The sequence below is a fragment of the Heterodontus francisci genome, chromosome 39 (assembly GCF_036365525.1).
Source record: "Heterodontus francisci isolate sHetFra1 chromosome 39, sHetFra1.hap1, whole genome shotgun sequence".
In the NCBI taxonomy this organism is placed as follows: Eukaryota; Metazoa; Chordata; class Chondrichthyes; order Heterodontiformes; family Heterodontidae; genus Heterodontus; species Heterodontus francisci.
Genome location: NC_090409.1, coordinates 19,603,414 through 19,619,860, shown reverse-complemented (window position 1 = coordinate 19,619,860; position 16,447 = coordinate 19,603,414). Strand labels below are relative to the sequence as shown.

The 16,447-nt window shown below is 41.2% G+C and overlaps 1 protein-coding gene across 2 annotated transcripts; it reads left to right on the top strand.

Annotated features, from left to right (window-relative positions):
- The first annotated feature begins 818 nt into the window (after positions 1-818).
- On the top strand, positions 819-14,926 carry LOC137352916 (sialic acid-binding Ig-like lectin 5). Of its 2 annotated transcripts, none has more exons than XM_068018768.1 (8): positions 819-1,144; positions 1,786-2,122; positions 3,336-3,653; positions 4,647-4,904; positions 5,788-6,075; positions 6,708-6,801; positions 9,585-9,672; positions 13,748-14,926. In XM_068018768.1, exons 2-8 carry the CDS (start codon positions 1,867-1,869, stop codon positions 13,907-13,909), a joined length of 1,464 nt encoding a protein of 487 aa, XP_067874869.1. In that variant the 5' UTR covers positions 819-1,144; positions 1,786-1,866; the 3' UTR covers positions 13,910-14,926. The 2 variants fall into 2 exon arrangements, with proteins under 2 accessions (XP_067874869.1, XP_067874868.1); XM_068018767.1 differs by having other exon boundaries at positions 1,748-2,122.
- The last annotated feature ends 1,521 nt before the right edge of the window (positions 14,927-16,447 follow it).

Below are 16,447 nucleotides of genomic sequence, written 5' to 3'. Positions count from 1 at the left end.
AAAACCTGTATTCTAAGGCTAAAAATAAATATTCGGTATAATACCAAATTTAATCCGGGGCGGATTTTCACTTTTACATCCGGGTGGGAAACGGGCGGTAGGCCTCGGCTCAGAAGAAAACATCCAGGGAAATGTTCACTTCCATTGAGCTCAGTTAATAAATCCACTGACCCCGAACTCTGGCGAATTTGGCTTTTGATAAAAATCCGGGCCTCTCCCCTACAATTGGAATAAATGGTTTCGACTTGAACCCATGTCAATTTCATTCCAATTCCACCCAGGTGAATGGTTCAGAATTGCTATTATCCAGGATCTTCCCACATTGATCAGCTTCTCGGGGCCTGTTGATTCAAATACGGTCATCTGTACATTTTCCAGCAGAACTTTCATTTACCACAATAACCCAAGATCATTTAACACGTCCCAGAACTTGCATCGAAATTGAAAAAAAAAACACTGCAACATTTGGTAGAATTTTGGATTATTTCAGCCAAATGACGGCGCTTGTAAAGAGTTAATTCAACTGGGGAAAGAGGCAGCTTAACACAGCGTTAAACGATTCCTAGTTCTGACGATGCAGAGGCACGATGTAGCACTAACTAACGAAGATGAGGAAACCACAAGTCTATGCGCTGCAGCAGCCACATTAGCTGAAGTGACAGATATGCAGAATTCAACTCGTATTCGTGTCCAGATGGCTAAATATGTGCGAAATGTGATTCAGAGGTGTCTGCATGCGTGGGCGGCACCGTTCAGATGCAGCTTCCAATACATTTGTTTCACTTAGTGCCTGTGTGTTTGAGCTGGGGGAGGGGGGAGAGGAGATATTTGTTTCTGAACCGAACATTCTGTAGCAACTGTTAAACGCACCAGAGCATCATACTCAATAATCGTGGGGTAAGCTGCCAACCTCGCTAACGAAGCTGAGTGAGTAAGCACAGTTCGGTAAGCTCCGAACACCTGAATTCCCAGACAGTCTGAAGCTGATTAGTCAAGAAATACAAAGATGTGACTGGCAAGAGCAATGCAGAAACGTGAATATTCTGAATAGTGGAATAGGTTCTCATTATTTTGACAGTGAAATCAGCAATTGCTCCAGCCATGAGGAGTTGCGTGTTTGCTTACCTCATGACCTTGACACAAGGTACATTTCTGATGTTTTTATAATTCCTGCAGCGGGTTATTTATATTTTATAGGAAAAGAACAGGATTCACACAATATAAATGATTTCTGGTTATTGATTTTTAAACTGGTGGAATGGTAATTTCTTGAATGATTTATTGCTGTATTGTTTTTGCCTCATCAATTAACTTTGAGGTCCAGGGCTTTTCAAATTGTATTTAATGAGCATGGCGGTGCACAACTGAAAGCATTTTAATTCATATTTATTGATCAATTGAAACAATTTAATGCAGGTTTTGATCAATGCTTCAATTAATATTTAATGAGCATTTTCGGGCATTCACTTCCTCGTTGGTGCGTACGTATTCGGTTTTTAGATGAATATTGAATCTGCATATTATTGGTTCATAAATCTTCTATCAAACAGGTATTCCATCGCACAATTTAGTAGGTGTTGTGATTCGTGTTTTTTGAATATTTTGCCTTGATTTGAAAAAGGCCTTAACTGATATTTAACTTGCTGTTGAGATGTGTTTTGTCAATTAGGAAATCTGTTAATGAATGTTTAAGATGTTGCAATCCATTTTAAATGAAAAATTAAAGGGAGTCTATGTTTTCTCTCAGTGATTAGTAGTGCTCAATGTTCTGTGACGATTCCAAAGATTCTGCCAGCGGTGTTGGGTTCATGTGCAGAGATCCGGTGTACGTTTGAAAATCCAGTCTATATCAACAGACTAAACGGAATGTGGATGAAGTGGGGTGCTGGTCCTGGTGAACACGGCGGCTCCATTATTTATGATTCGAAAGATCCACACCGTCAGCATTCTAACTATGTTGGGAGAGCTGAGTTCAAGGGCAACCTTGCAACAAATCAATGCTCCCTCCTGATAAAGAATATCAAGAAGAGCGATGGAGGCACATATCAATTCATCCTGGAAATGTCTTGGGGCTGGACTACTCGACAATATCGCAGTATCGCTGTTTCTCTTTCTGTTTCAGGTGAACGCTCTCTTTGTTCCTTTTGCACATTTTCTCACCATTGGATCAATATGAATCAAATGACGTGAAAAGTAGGCAAATATTGCAAAGTCTGTGGCCGTGTACAGATGATTTTTGAAACACAGGATGACTGGGTAGCGATAACAGTGCAGTGGTGCATATCATAAATACATAAATATAGAGAAATGACAGCAGTAAAAATAGCGTTTGAACTCAGCCAGTCCGTGTTGTTGTTTATCCTCCACATGAACAACATTCCTAATCGCATGTGCCTGCTCATTTCACATAGAAGTTCCAATTCATTTTTACCATTCCAACCTATTCCTAAATGTTCAATTCAGAATTTATTTGCAACATGGTGACTGAACGTGAAACCGGGGTTGTTGGTCGAATATATAATATAAAAGCCAGCAGGTCATTATTTACATTGAAATCGGGGATTGCTGGAATGGGTGGCTGATCGGGACTGCCAGTTTTGACGGCAATTCAAATTCTATCGCAGTCTGATTCTATCTCCGTTGATCCAGCTACTTCATAAGTTTAAGCACTTATGTTAAATTATCCCAAACTCTATTTTACTCTAATATCCGTCCCAGTTTTAAGGCTTTGTAAACATTTATACTTCCTCAAAGGAGCCAGACCCACACCAATACGCTCTGTAGCCTTGCTATAGATTGGAGCGAGAATGACCAGGTCCAGTTGTCTGGCAAAAGACGATGTTACCCGTCGTTTATTTTCTGGTCTATTTATTTCTTGAGCATCACCTTTGTACAGTGACTGTTCTTTACAACAGATTCTGGGCTTTGTCTCTATCTGCCGAAGTCACCATCACACGAGGAAGAGCTGGTCAAAAAATAGAAAGAAGGCAAATGAGTAGATTAAATATTCGTGATATTTATGGAGGTAATGCTGATTCTAACTGCAGTTTGCAAAGCTGTTCCACTTGTCTCCACCAAATCAGCTCCACCACCTGAAACCTGATGAAACAAGTAATGATGCATTAAGTGAGCTATATATTGCCGGATGAGGCATTACTACTTTATAACTCAAAGGAATAATTCAGAACAGCTAACTCACTCATAAGACATAACTGACAGAAAATAATGAAATGTGACTTTAAAAAGATGCTTTCCGAGATTTACTCGGAGCAGATCACTTCCCAGTTTTAAAATTGAAATGAACCTGACATGCACCTTATCTCCTGTTCTTATAGAAAAGCCAAGTATTTCAGGTTATGACGAACTGATTGCTGCACGAACTGCACGATTGACCTGTTCAATCACCGACAGCTGCCCGAATAGCAACCTGAACGTGAAGTGGATTTATTACAATGAGCCCCTTCCTCTTGCATGGGATACTAATGATGGTGCAGAAATAATCAACAATTGGTCACATTCTCGGAGAGTTTCATCCATGCTCACCTTCACTCCATCATTTGCTCAACACGGAAACATTCTGGGATGCACAATTATAATTGATGGCTTCCAATTTTCTTCTTCTTCAACACAAAACCTTACCTTGCAGGTTAAATGTAAGTGTTTGTTCCAAAATTAATAGATATAATTTGTCGGCCAACTAGTTCAATATTTGTATTTCCATCGCAATTAATTTATTAAAGATTTGGTACCCTATCACAGAATGCATCGAGTTACCATCCGCCCCTGTACTGTGAGAATTTATGCCGATAATCGATGAAGCGGAATGGCGCTCAGTCTCACTCTGTCAGGAAGAGTCAGACCCGGAAAACAATTCTGGGGCCTTTAAGAGTTTGGATTATTTGATTGCTAATTCTTAAACGAAGGCCTTCCAGCGTCGTTGTGAGTTTAGTCAGTCATAAGGTGACACAAATGAGTAGGAGTAGGAGACAGAAGCTGGTCTCTGATTTAAAGCCCGATTTCAGCTCTCGTTGGCCTGCGGAATGGGCTTGAATAAGATACCAGTATCACTACAAAAGTGGAGACAAAAAGGGAGGAGCAACTTCTCAGGGAAAAAAGTTATTTTATAGCTTTAAACTGTGATTCATACTCGTCCTCTTTTTACCTAATAAAATGAAGAACGGTTGAGCAGGTTGAGTCGATACCCATTGGAGGTTAGAAGAATGGGAGGTGATCTTATTGAAACACAAAAGATCCTGAGGGGACTTCACAGGGTACATGCTGAGAGGGTGGTTCCCCTTGTGAGGGATTCTAGAACTAGGGAACACGGTTGAAATATTAGGGGCCTCTCGTTTAAGACTAAGATAAGGAGAAATCCTTTCTCTCAGATGATCGTTAGATTGTGGAATTCTCTTCCCCGGAGGGAAGTGGAGGCTACATCATTGAATACATTCAAGGCTGCGTTAGTTCAATGTTTGATCCACAAGGGTCATGGGGGGCAGGCAAGGAAGTGGAGTTGAGGCCACAATCAGATCAGCCATGACCTGATCGAATGGCTGGAGCAGGCTCCAAGGGCCGAATGGCCTACTTCTGATCCTAATTCTTGTGCGTTCTTGTAACATAACAATTTAAATTAATGCCTGTTTCAGATGGACTGGAAAACCCAAAAGTCAATTTGTCTATAGTAGCAGTGGAAGGCAATTCACTATTATTATATTGCATGGCACGTTGGAAACCTCCGTTCAATTTAGCATGGGTGAAAAATGGTAAAAAGATCGGTAGATCTTCCACTGGTGAACTAAAACAGCTATTCCACAATATTAGTTCTGAAGATGACGGTGAATATTGGTGCATGGCTGAAAATGAACAAAGCAGCGCTAACAGCTCCACACAGATTTCTGTACAATGTAAGTGTGTATGACTTCCTTAATTTAATTTCATGAACGCTCGATTAAAACCCAACTTTCTGTCACCTGCTTGCTCCAAAGAGCAGATGTGACATGCGTTTGGGCTATCACCTCTCTTCCTTGCTCATTTAGCTTTAAAAAATACTCCATAGGAAATACTGGAGAAAAAAATGACCCTCTCGGTTAGGATGGCAAGATTTGCCGATGGCACAGTGTGACATAAATGTAGCCGTTTGCACGATTCTAATTAGGATATAGGCAGATTTACTGGGTGCTTTACCCTACATCTAATTGTTCAGAAGTAATATTGAAGCATGGATTAAACAGTTTGCAATCTTGAGAACTGACATTGCGCACTTTGATGCACAAAAATTATACAAAATTAAAATCGAACAAAAAAGCTGCTAACTCAGACTCTGTTCGTTGTACAAATGTTGAGCTAACAACGTCATATTTAAAGAATTAGTCTTTTAAAATGTCGTCATGTTAACTGGGCGTCTGCAGAAGAATATTTTAAATATCACAACAAAGGAAGAACATAATACATCCAGTGAAGGAAATAAAAATAAAATGGATGGACATTTTAAAACACTGACATGTCAGTCATATTGTAGATGAATTATGCACAATAACACCCAAATTCCCTCCATCAGAGGAAGCCACACAATATTTCTCTGTAAAAGTATGGTTGCACTGAACACTCACTGGATTCAACATGAAGCTGTAACTAACGTGCTACCCTATTTTAAATGTAAAGGTCATAATCTATCTTAAATTATTTCATGTTAAAATAGTAGCTGCTGGAACCATTATGGTCAGTTCAAAAACTGAATGTATTTGTCTTTGGAGACTGTGGTTGTGAAAGTAATCATTTATTTTTCAGATAAACCCACAATAGTGGCAGGCCCGATCTGCACTAGGTCTGAGAATGGGACAATTTGTAGCTGCCAGATAAGAAGCAATCCACTGGCTAATATTACATGGGACCTCAATGGGAAAATTATCACTGGGAACACGTCAGATGTGGAAGTCTTCTCCTGGGTGGTGAATAGTTACCACATGCAGAGCTCCCTGAGACTGATTCACTCAGCTGGAACTGGAAGCACGATTTCATGTGCTGCAGCAAACAAGCACGGTGATTGTATCAGCACATCCCAGCTCCACTCTGAGGGTACGTGTTTAATTTCTCTGCAATTTGAACACTATACGGGAGTTGGTCATCACTGGTCAGTCATTAACTGAACGGTGTTAGAGTCAGCAGGTTAAGACTGAATTTGTCCCTAATTAGTGTCAAGAGTTCACTCTATCACTGTTGAGTCTCATACTGAATGGTCCGGCGGTTAACTGCATTCTAGCTTTTTGTATGTGCATGCTTTCTTTATCTTGTTCAGATTAAGTTGAGTACATATAACAGATATTTGTTAAACTAAGCGAAATTCCATTATTTTCATATATTATAGACCTTTCGTCTGTAACTGATAGTGTTGGTGGGTCTACATTCTAATTAAAGTATGTCCACAGTTTTTCAAAGTGAAAGTTTGTAGACCGTTAATTTGTCAGTTGTGAGTTGCACATCATGAACCTTTAATTATTTATTGTAAACCTAAGCCAGTGAGCAAGTTCAAAATATGGAGTTTTCAAAGAAAAATCAGCAGACAGGGACAAGTGGAGTACCTCAGCCTCCATTAGCTTTGCGATCCAAATATGAAGGAAGCATCCTTCTTTGGACTCAAATATGTTTCCACAGTAGATATTTTGAACCCAATATGCTAATATACATCAATGTATTTTCCAACATTTTAGGTCTGATCTCTCGGACAAACATCTGCAGAATAGGAGGAGGGGCCTGTGGACTTGTTATTTTAACTGCAATCGTGCTCATGGTGAAGATACAAAAGTATGTGTGTTTCTAAATTGCATAAACTGGAGATTTAAAGGGGATTTCCACAGAGAGTTATAGAGTTATACAGCAGACAAACAGGCCCTTCGGCCCATCGTGTCTGTGCCGGCCATCAAACACCTATCCATTCTAATCCCATTTTCCAGTACTTGGCCCGGAACCTTGTATGCTGTGGCGTATCAAGGGCATATCTCAAAAGTTCTTAAATGTTGCGAGGGTTCCAGCCTTTCCCACACCTTCAGGTAGTGTGTTCCAGATTCCAACTAACTACTGGTTGAAAAAAATCGTCAAATCCCCTGTGAACCTCCTGCACCTTAACGTAAATCTATGCCCCTTGGTTATTGATTCCCTCTTTTAAGGGAAAACGTTTCTTCCTAACTATCCTATCAAAGACCCTAATAATTTTGTATACCTCAATTAGGTCCCCCCTCAGCCTTCTCTGCTCTAAGGAAAACAACCTTAGCCTATCCAATCTCTCTTCATAGCTAAAATGCTGCAGCCCAGGCAACATCCTGGTGAATCGCCTCTGCACCTCCTGCAGTGCAATTAGTGTGGCGACTAGAACTGTCCACAGTCCTCCAGCTGTGGCATAACTAGCGTCTTATACAGCTCCATCATTACCTCCATGCTCCTATATTCTATGTCTCAGCCAATAAAGGCCACTTAAATAACAACCCCCTGATAAAAGTGACCATCTGTGGGAGTTGGAGCAGTGTTGTGAAAGTAGAAGATGGTGGGCGGGAAGTGGAAGTGTGCCCACTGCACACTATCGATTGTCTCACATCTCCCAGCATCGATTACAGTATTCTGTTAGTAAATGCCAGGATCAGACTGTCTTTGCATTCTTCCTGAAGGAAAGCTTTCACTGGCAGCACATTGTAAACAGAGCAAACAGTAATTTCAATCAACTTAGAGCCGGTCACCTTTGTCAAGGTAATTATCAGCCTGATCATTTCAAAGCAGGGAGTCTCTCCAGAGCTTTCAAGACGAGAGTTCGTCAAGCCAAATAGCTGAAATTGTCCTGTGTTTTTTTTAATACCTGTTTAAAGAGGCCATTTTTGAACTTGTGATGACAGCGACTTCTGTCCCGGCGAGTGTTGTCACCACCCCTGCATTCTACAGAAAGTGTGTAGCATTCCCGAAGAACGAGCACAGAATGCTGTTCAGTTTGTTTCAGCTGCTGCTTTTCTCGGGCACCCCCGTGTAAGTCTCCTTGACATGTTAAGGTCTCAGCATAACAATATACTAGAATGACACTCAACCTCTAACGATCAAGCGATTCCATCAGACAGTGAAATAATAAGAAAATAGTAGAAATAACGAGAGACAGATGTTTTCCGTAGTTGTTAAGTGTGTTTGACTCCAGGAGCAGAAGATTTTATTTCAAAATTGGGTGCGACAGATCTGCGAAAGTATGATGAAATAATGAATTCTGTTGGGTTTGCTAATCTATTCTTAAAAGTGAATTAAACTATTTGGCCTGACTAGCTCTCTTTGAATACTCGAGACAGACTCCCTGCTTTTAAATTGCCGGACTGAAAATGACCTTCAAAAAAGTGACTGGCTCCAAGTTAATTCAAATTACTCTGTTTGGTTTACAATGTGCTGCCAATCAAATGTATCGTTCGACAAACCACACTCGATGTTTGCTATTGAAATCAATGAAGTGACTCCTCATGTCGGCAGTTTTGAGGTTGTGCAAAAACAGAGTGAACTGGCGGTGTTTGTGCACAGATCTTCTAATGTGGCAGGATAGGTTTACAAAGCCCTTAATGAAGAGGGATCCTGCCTGGGCTTTATAAATAGAGGCACAGAGTACAAAATCAAGGATGTTATGCTAAACCCATAGAAAAACTGTGTCGACACCAACTACAGAATTCTGCCCAATTGCAGAAACCACACTTGCAGAAGTACGGGAATGTTTTGGACACGGTACAAAAAAGGTTTACTAGAATGGTTCCTGGGATGAGTGGTTACCGTTACAATGATAGTTTGGAAATAGTCGGGTTCATGTCTTTATAGCACAGAAGCTTGAGAAGAGATTTGATTTATTTGTTTCAAATCATGACAGGTTTAGATACAATAAATAAAGATAAACTGTTTCCAATGGTTGAAACGTCGTTCATGAGAGATTGCAGATTTAAGGTGAGTGGTAAAGTGTCAGAGACAAGACGGGGAAAGAATTGTAAGGTAACCAGTACTTACAATTTGGAATGCAATGCCTGAAAGGGTGGTGGATACAGATTCAGTAGTAGCCTTTGAAAAGGATTGGGATAAATTCTTGAAAGAAAAAGATGCAGGGATTTGGGTCAAGTGTTCGGAGTGGGAGTCAAGAGAGCTGGTTCATTACGCAGTGGGCCGAATGGCCTCGATCTCTGCTGCTTCTCTATCATTCTATGTGTATATTTCTCCCATCAACATACGAGCAGAGGGGAATGTGTTTTCTCGCTGAAACGCTTCCACCTGCTATTTAGCAAGATGTTAAATTATTGAATGAGCCTCCTATACCCGTTCGTTAGCACAATTTATTTCATCTGCAGCAGACAGCACCTCGCCTTTCGCGGGCTTCACAGGAAAAGTAGACAGATCGCTTTTGAAATCTAGACAGGTATTCATTGAAAAGAATCCGGTATTGGAGCTGGTCGGTGCTAGTTAGGAAACGTAAAAGGCACAAGTCTGTCCTGATTTACTGATGTCATTCTTCTTAAGTTACAGTATACATTAAATAAATATCCAAGTTAATAATAGGAAGCCCATCATTTTTATGTTTTATTATTTAGGAAGAAGCGTACTGATACTGCATGTGTCTCAGAAAGGGATGGTGATGCGGTGATTTACAGTACAGTGCAGATCGTGTCAAACGCTGGGGTAAGTGATGCAGAGCTGCAATGACAATTATGGGATGATTGGTCTCTTTTCAACCAGCAAGTAACACATGCAAAGCAAAAAACAACAGATGAATGGGAGTTTCAGAAACGTGGTCGCTGCTATTCTGAAGAGAAGAGTAGTCACTAAGTGTGAAGTATTTCTATGGCCTCTGCAGTTAGTGACCTGTTACTCACGTGGGCGATTCTACACTAAACAAACTGGTTCAAACAGAATGTTAGCCACAACTCATTTTCATCCCTTCCCTTTGACATTTTGCCTCAAGGTTAAATGCTCAACGTGGTCTCAGAAGGTTTCAGAGGTCCCAGAAGTGATGCACATTACTCACAATCATATGCAATTTCCACTGGCATCTTCGTGTCTATATGGCTAAGTTGTCCCTCAACTTACACTCTGCAGAATTTGCCTTCAAGCTTCGCTCCAGCTTTGAAACATAAAATCTAGGCAGAAAATACAATGCAGCATTGATTGAGTGCTGCATTGCTGGAGATCCCGTCCTTTGGATGAGCCTCAAAATGTGCTCCTTTTGCTTCTTGCTTAAACATAAGAAAAAAACAATAGAAGCAGTAGTAGACCGTTAGACCCCTCAAACCTGATCCACCATTCAATAAGATCATGGCTGACCTGACTGTGACCTTAACCCCACTTTTCGGTCTGCCCCATAACCTTAGATTTCCTTGTGAACCAAAAGTCTGTCCAACTCAGCCTTGAATATATTCAATGACCCAGCATCCACTGCTCTCTGGGGAAGAGAATTCCAAAGATTAAAAACCCTTTGAGAGAAGAAATTCCTTCTCATTTCCGTCATAAAAGTAAGATACTTGAAACTGTGCTCCCGAGTTCTAGATTCCCCATGAAGGGAAATATCATCACAGCATCTATCCTGGCATGCCTCCTCAGAATCCTGCATGTTTTAATAAGATCACCTCTCATTCTTCTAAACGCCAATGAGTATAGGTCCAATCTGATCAATCTTTCCTCATAAGACAACATCTTATTCCTTGGAATAAGCCTCGTGAACCTTCCCTGAACAGTTTACTCGGTAGGTAAGAAGACCAAATCTGTACGCAGTACTCTAGGTGCAGTCTCACCAATGCCTAAACAGCTGTATCAAAACATTCCTACTTTTTTACTCATCACCCTTGCAATAAATGTTAATTAATTCCTATACCTGCATGCTAACATTTTGTCATTCATATACAAGGGCACCCAGATCCCTCTGCACTGTAGCTTTCTATAATCACTCTCCATGTAAATAATATTCTGTTTTTCTTTTCTTCCCATCAAAGTGGACAACCTTACACTTTCCCACATTATCCTCCATCTGCCAAAGTTTTTCCCACTCACTTAACCGATCTATATCTATTTGCAGGCACTTTTTGTCTTCCTGACAATTGGCCATCCTACCTATCTTTATATCATCCGCAAATTTGGCTGCAGTACACTCGGTCCCTTCATCAAAGTCATTGATGTAGATCAAAAATATTTGATGGCCCAGCACAGATCGCTGTGACACCCCACGAGTTACAGTTGGCCAAACTGAAAATGCTCCATATATCCCTACTCTTTGTTTCCTGTTACTTAGCCAATCCGCTATCCATGCTAATATATTACCCCCAAACCATGATCTTTTATCTTATGTTCTAACCTTTTATACGCCACTTCATCAAATTCTTGTTGGAAATCCAAATACACTACATCTACCATCTTCCTGTTATCCACCCCGCTTGTTCTCTTCTCAAAAAACTTTAATAATTTTTCAAGCACGATTTTTCATTCATAAAACCATGTTGACTCTTCCGCATTGCATTATGATTTTCTAAATGTCCTTTTTTTATTCTTTCATGGGATGGGGTTGTCGCTGGCATGGCCAGCATGTGTTGCCCGTCCCAAATTTCCCTTGACAATTGAATGGCTTGCTTGGCCATTTCGGAGCGCAGTTAAGAGTCAACAACATTGCTGTGGGAGTGTAGTCCCAAGTAAGCCAGACCAGGTGAGGATGGCAGATTTACTTCCCTATAAGACATTAGTGAACCAGATGGGTTTTGCAACAATCGATGATAGATTCATAGCACCATGACTGAGACTAGCTTTCAATTTCAGGTTGATTATGGAATTTAAATTCCAACAGCAGTCGCAGTGGGATTAGATCCCGTGTCCCCAGGCATTAACCTGGGCCTCTGGCTTATTAGTGCAGTGTCTTTATCACCCTGCCACCGTCTCCCCTCGGTCCTGGCACCTGGCAGACAACACAGCCTTTGGGACTCACGATCTTGGCTGCAGAGAACAGTTTCTATCCCCTAAGTAGTTTTCCGCTACAGCTGCTACATTCCTTTTTATTCGCCTCACTGGAATGGCCTCCAGCACCACGATGCTGTGGTCAGTTTGCTCATCCTTCCTGCAGTCCCTACTATAGTCCACGCAAGCTGCAAAACCTCAACCCTGTTGGACAAGTGCAAGGGCTGAGGCTACTCCATTGCTCCCTTTTGGATACCCATACCTATCGCACTCACAATCACACCCTCCTTTGCCTGACCACGGACCGTATCTGAAGTAACTAACCTAAGGGGTGTGACTGCCTCCTGGAACAAAGTGTCCAGGTAACTTTCTCCCTCCCTGATGTAACCCAGTATCCGAAGCATAACTCCCGTTCCTCAACTCTGACCCAAAGTTCCTTGAGCGGGACACTTACTGCAGACGTGGCTGCTGTAGCTCACACAGGTGTCCACCAGCTCCCACATGCAACAACCGAAACACATCACCTACCTTGAATATTTATTGCGTTGTATTTAATTAGTTAGGTTTCAAGTTCAGAAACATCACTCAGTGATAATTTGCAGCGAGATTGAGTATCTTAAAGCGTTAATTTGTAAATTATAATGCAATACTTATATCGCCCCGGTACCAGTTTAAACTGCTGTCCCAGATTCCTGAGTTATGCACTTCGTCTCGCAAGACTCAGACGGGCTGGAATTCGGGGTACTTCCTTCTTGCATTGGCAAAACCTCTTGTATTTACACTAGTTGGAATTCTAGAGACCTGAGTCAGCCCCTGCTGACTGGGGAACCAGTTCACACTAGCTACCATATAACAACTATGTACCTGACACCAAAAGGCAGCTTCTTTATTACAGACTAAAACTGCAAGAAACTACAATTTAACGTTCAAGTTCAGTTAAATTATAAATGCAAACATGACTATATTATAGAAAAAGATCAACCATTGAAATTCCCAAACTTACCATATTCTCGAGTTAAGCACTCTGTTTCGCAGGAGTCAGTCAAGCTGGACTTCTGGCCACTAACCTCATTGTTCAGTTACGCAGGTGGAAGCAATTTCTGCCTCTGCCCTTGCAAACATTTATCTCCCAATGAACACGATCTAAAACAGATTTACTCTCCATTCTTCAAATCTACTGCTTGCTGCATTTTTCCTGAATGGTCGGTATACATTAAAAGTTATCCATTGCATTGCAGTGTTGATTCTCTTCAAAATATAAAATCATACATCACAGACGGAGGGAATTCAGTCTATCAAGTCGGTGTTGGATCTTTGACAGTGCTATACAATTAGCCCCAGTGTCCAGAACTCTGTTTGAACAACACAGTAAATGTTCTCCATTTCAAAAGTTTCCCTTATCTGTGTCTGCTCCAAGGACAACCATCGCTGCTTCTCCCAAATCACCGATGGACTGAAGTCCTGTCGCCCTGGTACCATTCGTGTTAATCTCCTCTGCACCTCTCACAACACTGCAACTGAGAGCTAATCGCTGAGTTATAAAGGTTGAGCAAAATTTCCTTACTTTTATTTCTCTTATGTTCCTCATAAAGCCAGCAATCCCATATGCTTTATCATAGCTTTATCAGCTTGTCCTTATATATCGTTGCAAGTTCTTTGTTTCTTGCATAAAAACGTCACAACCCCCATCTCAGGGATCAGTGATATTGGAAAGCTGAGCTGAGATTAAATCGTTGGATTTCTTCTGGTGAAAACAACATACTCAAATCGCGTTCCACTCCCTTTCTGCAATATCTAACAAAAATACCTTCCGTTACAGAGTCACGATCAATATACAGACGCTGGTTCAGGCGCCCCACGCCCGAGAAAAACAGCTCAGAATAAAGTGTCCGCAACGATCAATATTTCAGACTTCCATAAAAATCAACGACACATGAAAAATGAGGAGACCTGCGAATATGCTGCAATCTCATATAAATGAAGGCTAACATAATTTCTCCGGTAAAGTCCGATGGTCTTGAAATTGGCAATACCTTAATACACGTGATGTTATGAAGTAAAACAGACATTGCATTTGCATTGCAATGAGGCACATGAAAGTGAACTTCTTGCAAAAAATATATGGAATATACTTTGATTGACATTCACAAATTTAGTTATGCAATTAAAATGCAATTCTTTAACATTGTTCTTTATTCTGTGATAATAACTGATTTACAAACAAGTTCTAACATGACCTTGTCTGAAAACCTGCTGCAATGAAATGCCCACAATATGAACCCTCACAACTGTGGACGAGGCTGCAAATTTAAAAAAAAATTGCGCTTCAGCACCAAGAAAACAATTGTATTTGCAGCTGCGCCTCAACATGTCGTGCCAATTTAAAGGAATTATGCGCAGGGACAAATTACACTTAGAGAGTCAGACAAGTTACCAATTATTTGGGCGCAGTTGATTTGAACCCGACTGTGTGTGTGGGCCACAATTCGAAGGGCGTATTAGTCTTTTTTTGGCTGATTCCGAAGAACATACAATTTTCTGCTTGTTTCTGTAAGTTATAACAGTGAAATCTGGGATGAATCGGCCGCACCGGAGCAAACAATGCTAACATTTTAAAACCCATTCAGCTACATCCAGAGTAATGCTTATGTTGTCCGTGATCGTTTAAGCTTGTTCAAGATGTAATTCGGCCCAATAAGGCTTCATGCAGAAAACTGACCCTTTCCCCTCCGATATTCCGTGATTGCGCTTGTTCTGGAGGCTGTTCCGTGTATGTACATTGTGTTCAGCGTCCAGTAACTAGCAGACGCTTTTTGAAAGTTTCTTCATATCAACCAATATGTAATTTCTACGAAGCAGAATATTGGTGCAGCAATTAAGTTTTAGCCCTAACCTAAAGCCGAACCCAACCAGCGCAGCTGTCAATCACAAAGTTCCCTCTTTGGAGGGTATTCGGGGAATTGTGAATGAATACGCTTCATGTTGTATTGGTTATGTTAGCGATTTCTATATTTCAGTAATAAATTCATATTTCCGTTTTTTTTGTGGAGCTACAGTGCGTCAACATCCGCGAGGGCGGAATTACAGACAGTGAACATTGTAAATGAAGGCACAACAATTTATTGTGAAAATGATTGACTGGAATTGCATCAAATGCATATTATACTATTTTCTTATTCAATATTTATATCACACCACGTGTGGCCAGTCAAAGAGCATGACTGCTCTTACCTTTCTCAACAAGCATCCGCTTTCCATTTTGCTCTCTCCATTCATCTTCCACTTCTCTCTCTCTCATTCTTTCGTTCTCTGATCTTTTGTACTTATCACCATTAAGTTTTCCACTTTCATCTAGCCCCTGCTGATTCGCTATATTTTTGTTATTTTTCTTCTGCTGTTTCAAAGCGCTTTGTATTGTTTGAGTTGATGTGGGAAAACAGTCACCAATCTCTTTATCTTGATTTGAAAATTGTAGGAAAATATCTCCACAGCAGTTCTCGTCCCATCTGTTCCTCAACAGTGAAGCGACCTCAGTCCCCCAATCCAGTCTGATCGCCTATTTCTTCAACTTCCTAATGCCCTCTTCCTGTCCTATCATTGCTGCACTGCCATAATTCTGCAACCTCTGCCACCTAACACGATCTTCTTAACCATTGTACGCTTGCCTTATTTTCTGCTGAGTCCCAGGAGGGCTTCAATTCCTCACATGGGACGTCCTGCCATCAGGACATGAGGGGTAAAACCTGTTGAGTGTTATGTACCAGCATTTAGTTTGATAAGGTTCCCCATGGCAGCCTCATTCAGAAAGTAAGGAGGCATGGGATTCGTGGAAAGTTGGCTACCTGGATACATAGAAGTCAGAGGGTGGTTGTAGATGGAAAGTATTCAACATGGAGCTCGGTGACCAGGGGTGCTCGACAAGGATCTGTTCTGGGACCTCTGCTCTTTGTGATTTGTATAAATGACTTTAATGAGGAAGTGGAAGGCTGGGTTAGCAGGTTCGCTGATGACACAAAGTTTGCTGGAGTTGTGGATAGTGTGGAAGGCTGTTGTAGGTTGCAACGGGACATTGACAGGATGCAGAGCTTGGCTGAGAAGTGGCAGATGGAGGTCAACCTGAAAAGTGTGAAGTGATTCATTTTGGAACGTCGAACTTGAATGCAGAATACAGGCTTAAAGACAGGATTCCTGGTAGTGTGGAGGAACAGAGGGATCTTGGGGTCCATGTCCATCGATCGCTCAAAGCTGCCACCCAAGTTGATAGGGTTGTTAAGAAGGAGTATGGTGTGCTGGCTTTCATTAACAGGGGGATTGAGTTTAAGAGCCGCGAGGTTATGATGCAGCTCCATAAAGCCCTGGTTCGACCACACTTGGAATATTGTGTTCAGTTCTGGTCGCCTCATTATAGGAAGGATGTGGAAGCTTTAGAGAGGGTGCAGAGGAGATTTACCAGTATGCTGCCTGGATTGGAGGGCATGTCTTACGAAGAAAGATTGAGGGAGCTCGGGCTTTTCTCATT

Bases quoted from the DNA above. Each gene is read 5' to 3' on its own strand.
- LOC137352916 (XM_068018767.1), top strand. From the start codon at position 1,102: ATGAGGAGTTGCGTGTTTGCTTACCTCATGACCTTGACACAAG. The intron at 2,123-3,335 runs GTGAACGCTCTC...CTGTTCTTATAG, and splicing joins TGTTTCTCTTTCTGTTTCAG to AAAAGCCAAGTATTTCAGGT. The intron at 9,673-13,747 runs GTAAGTGATGCA...CTTCCGTTACAG, and splicing joins AGATCGTGTCAAACGCTGGG to AGTCACGATCAATATACAGA.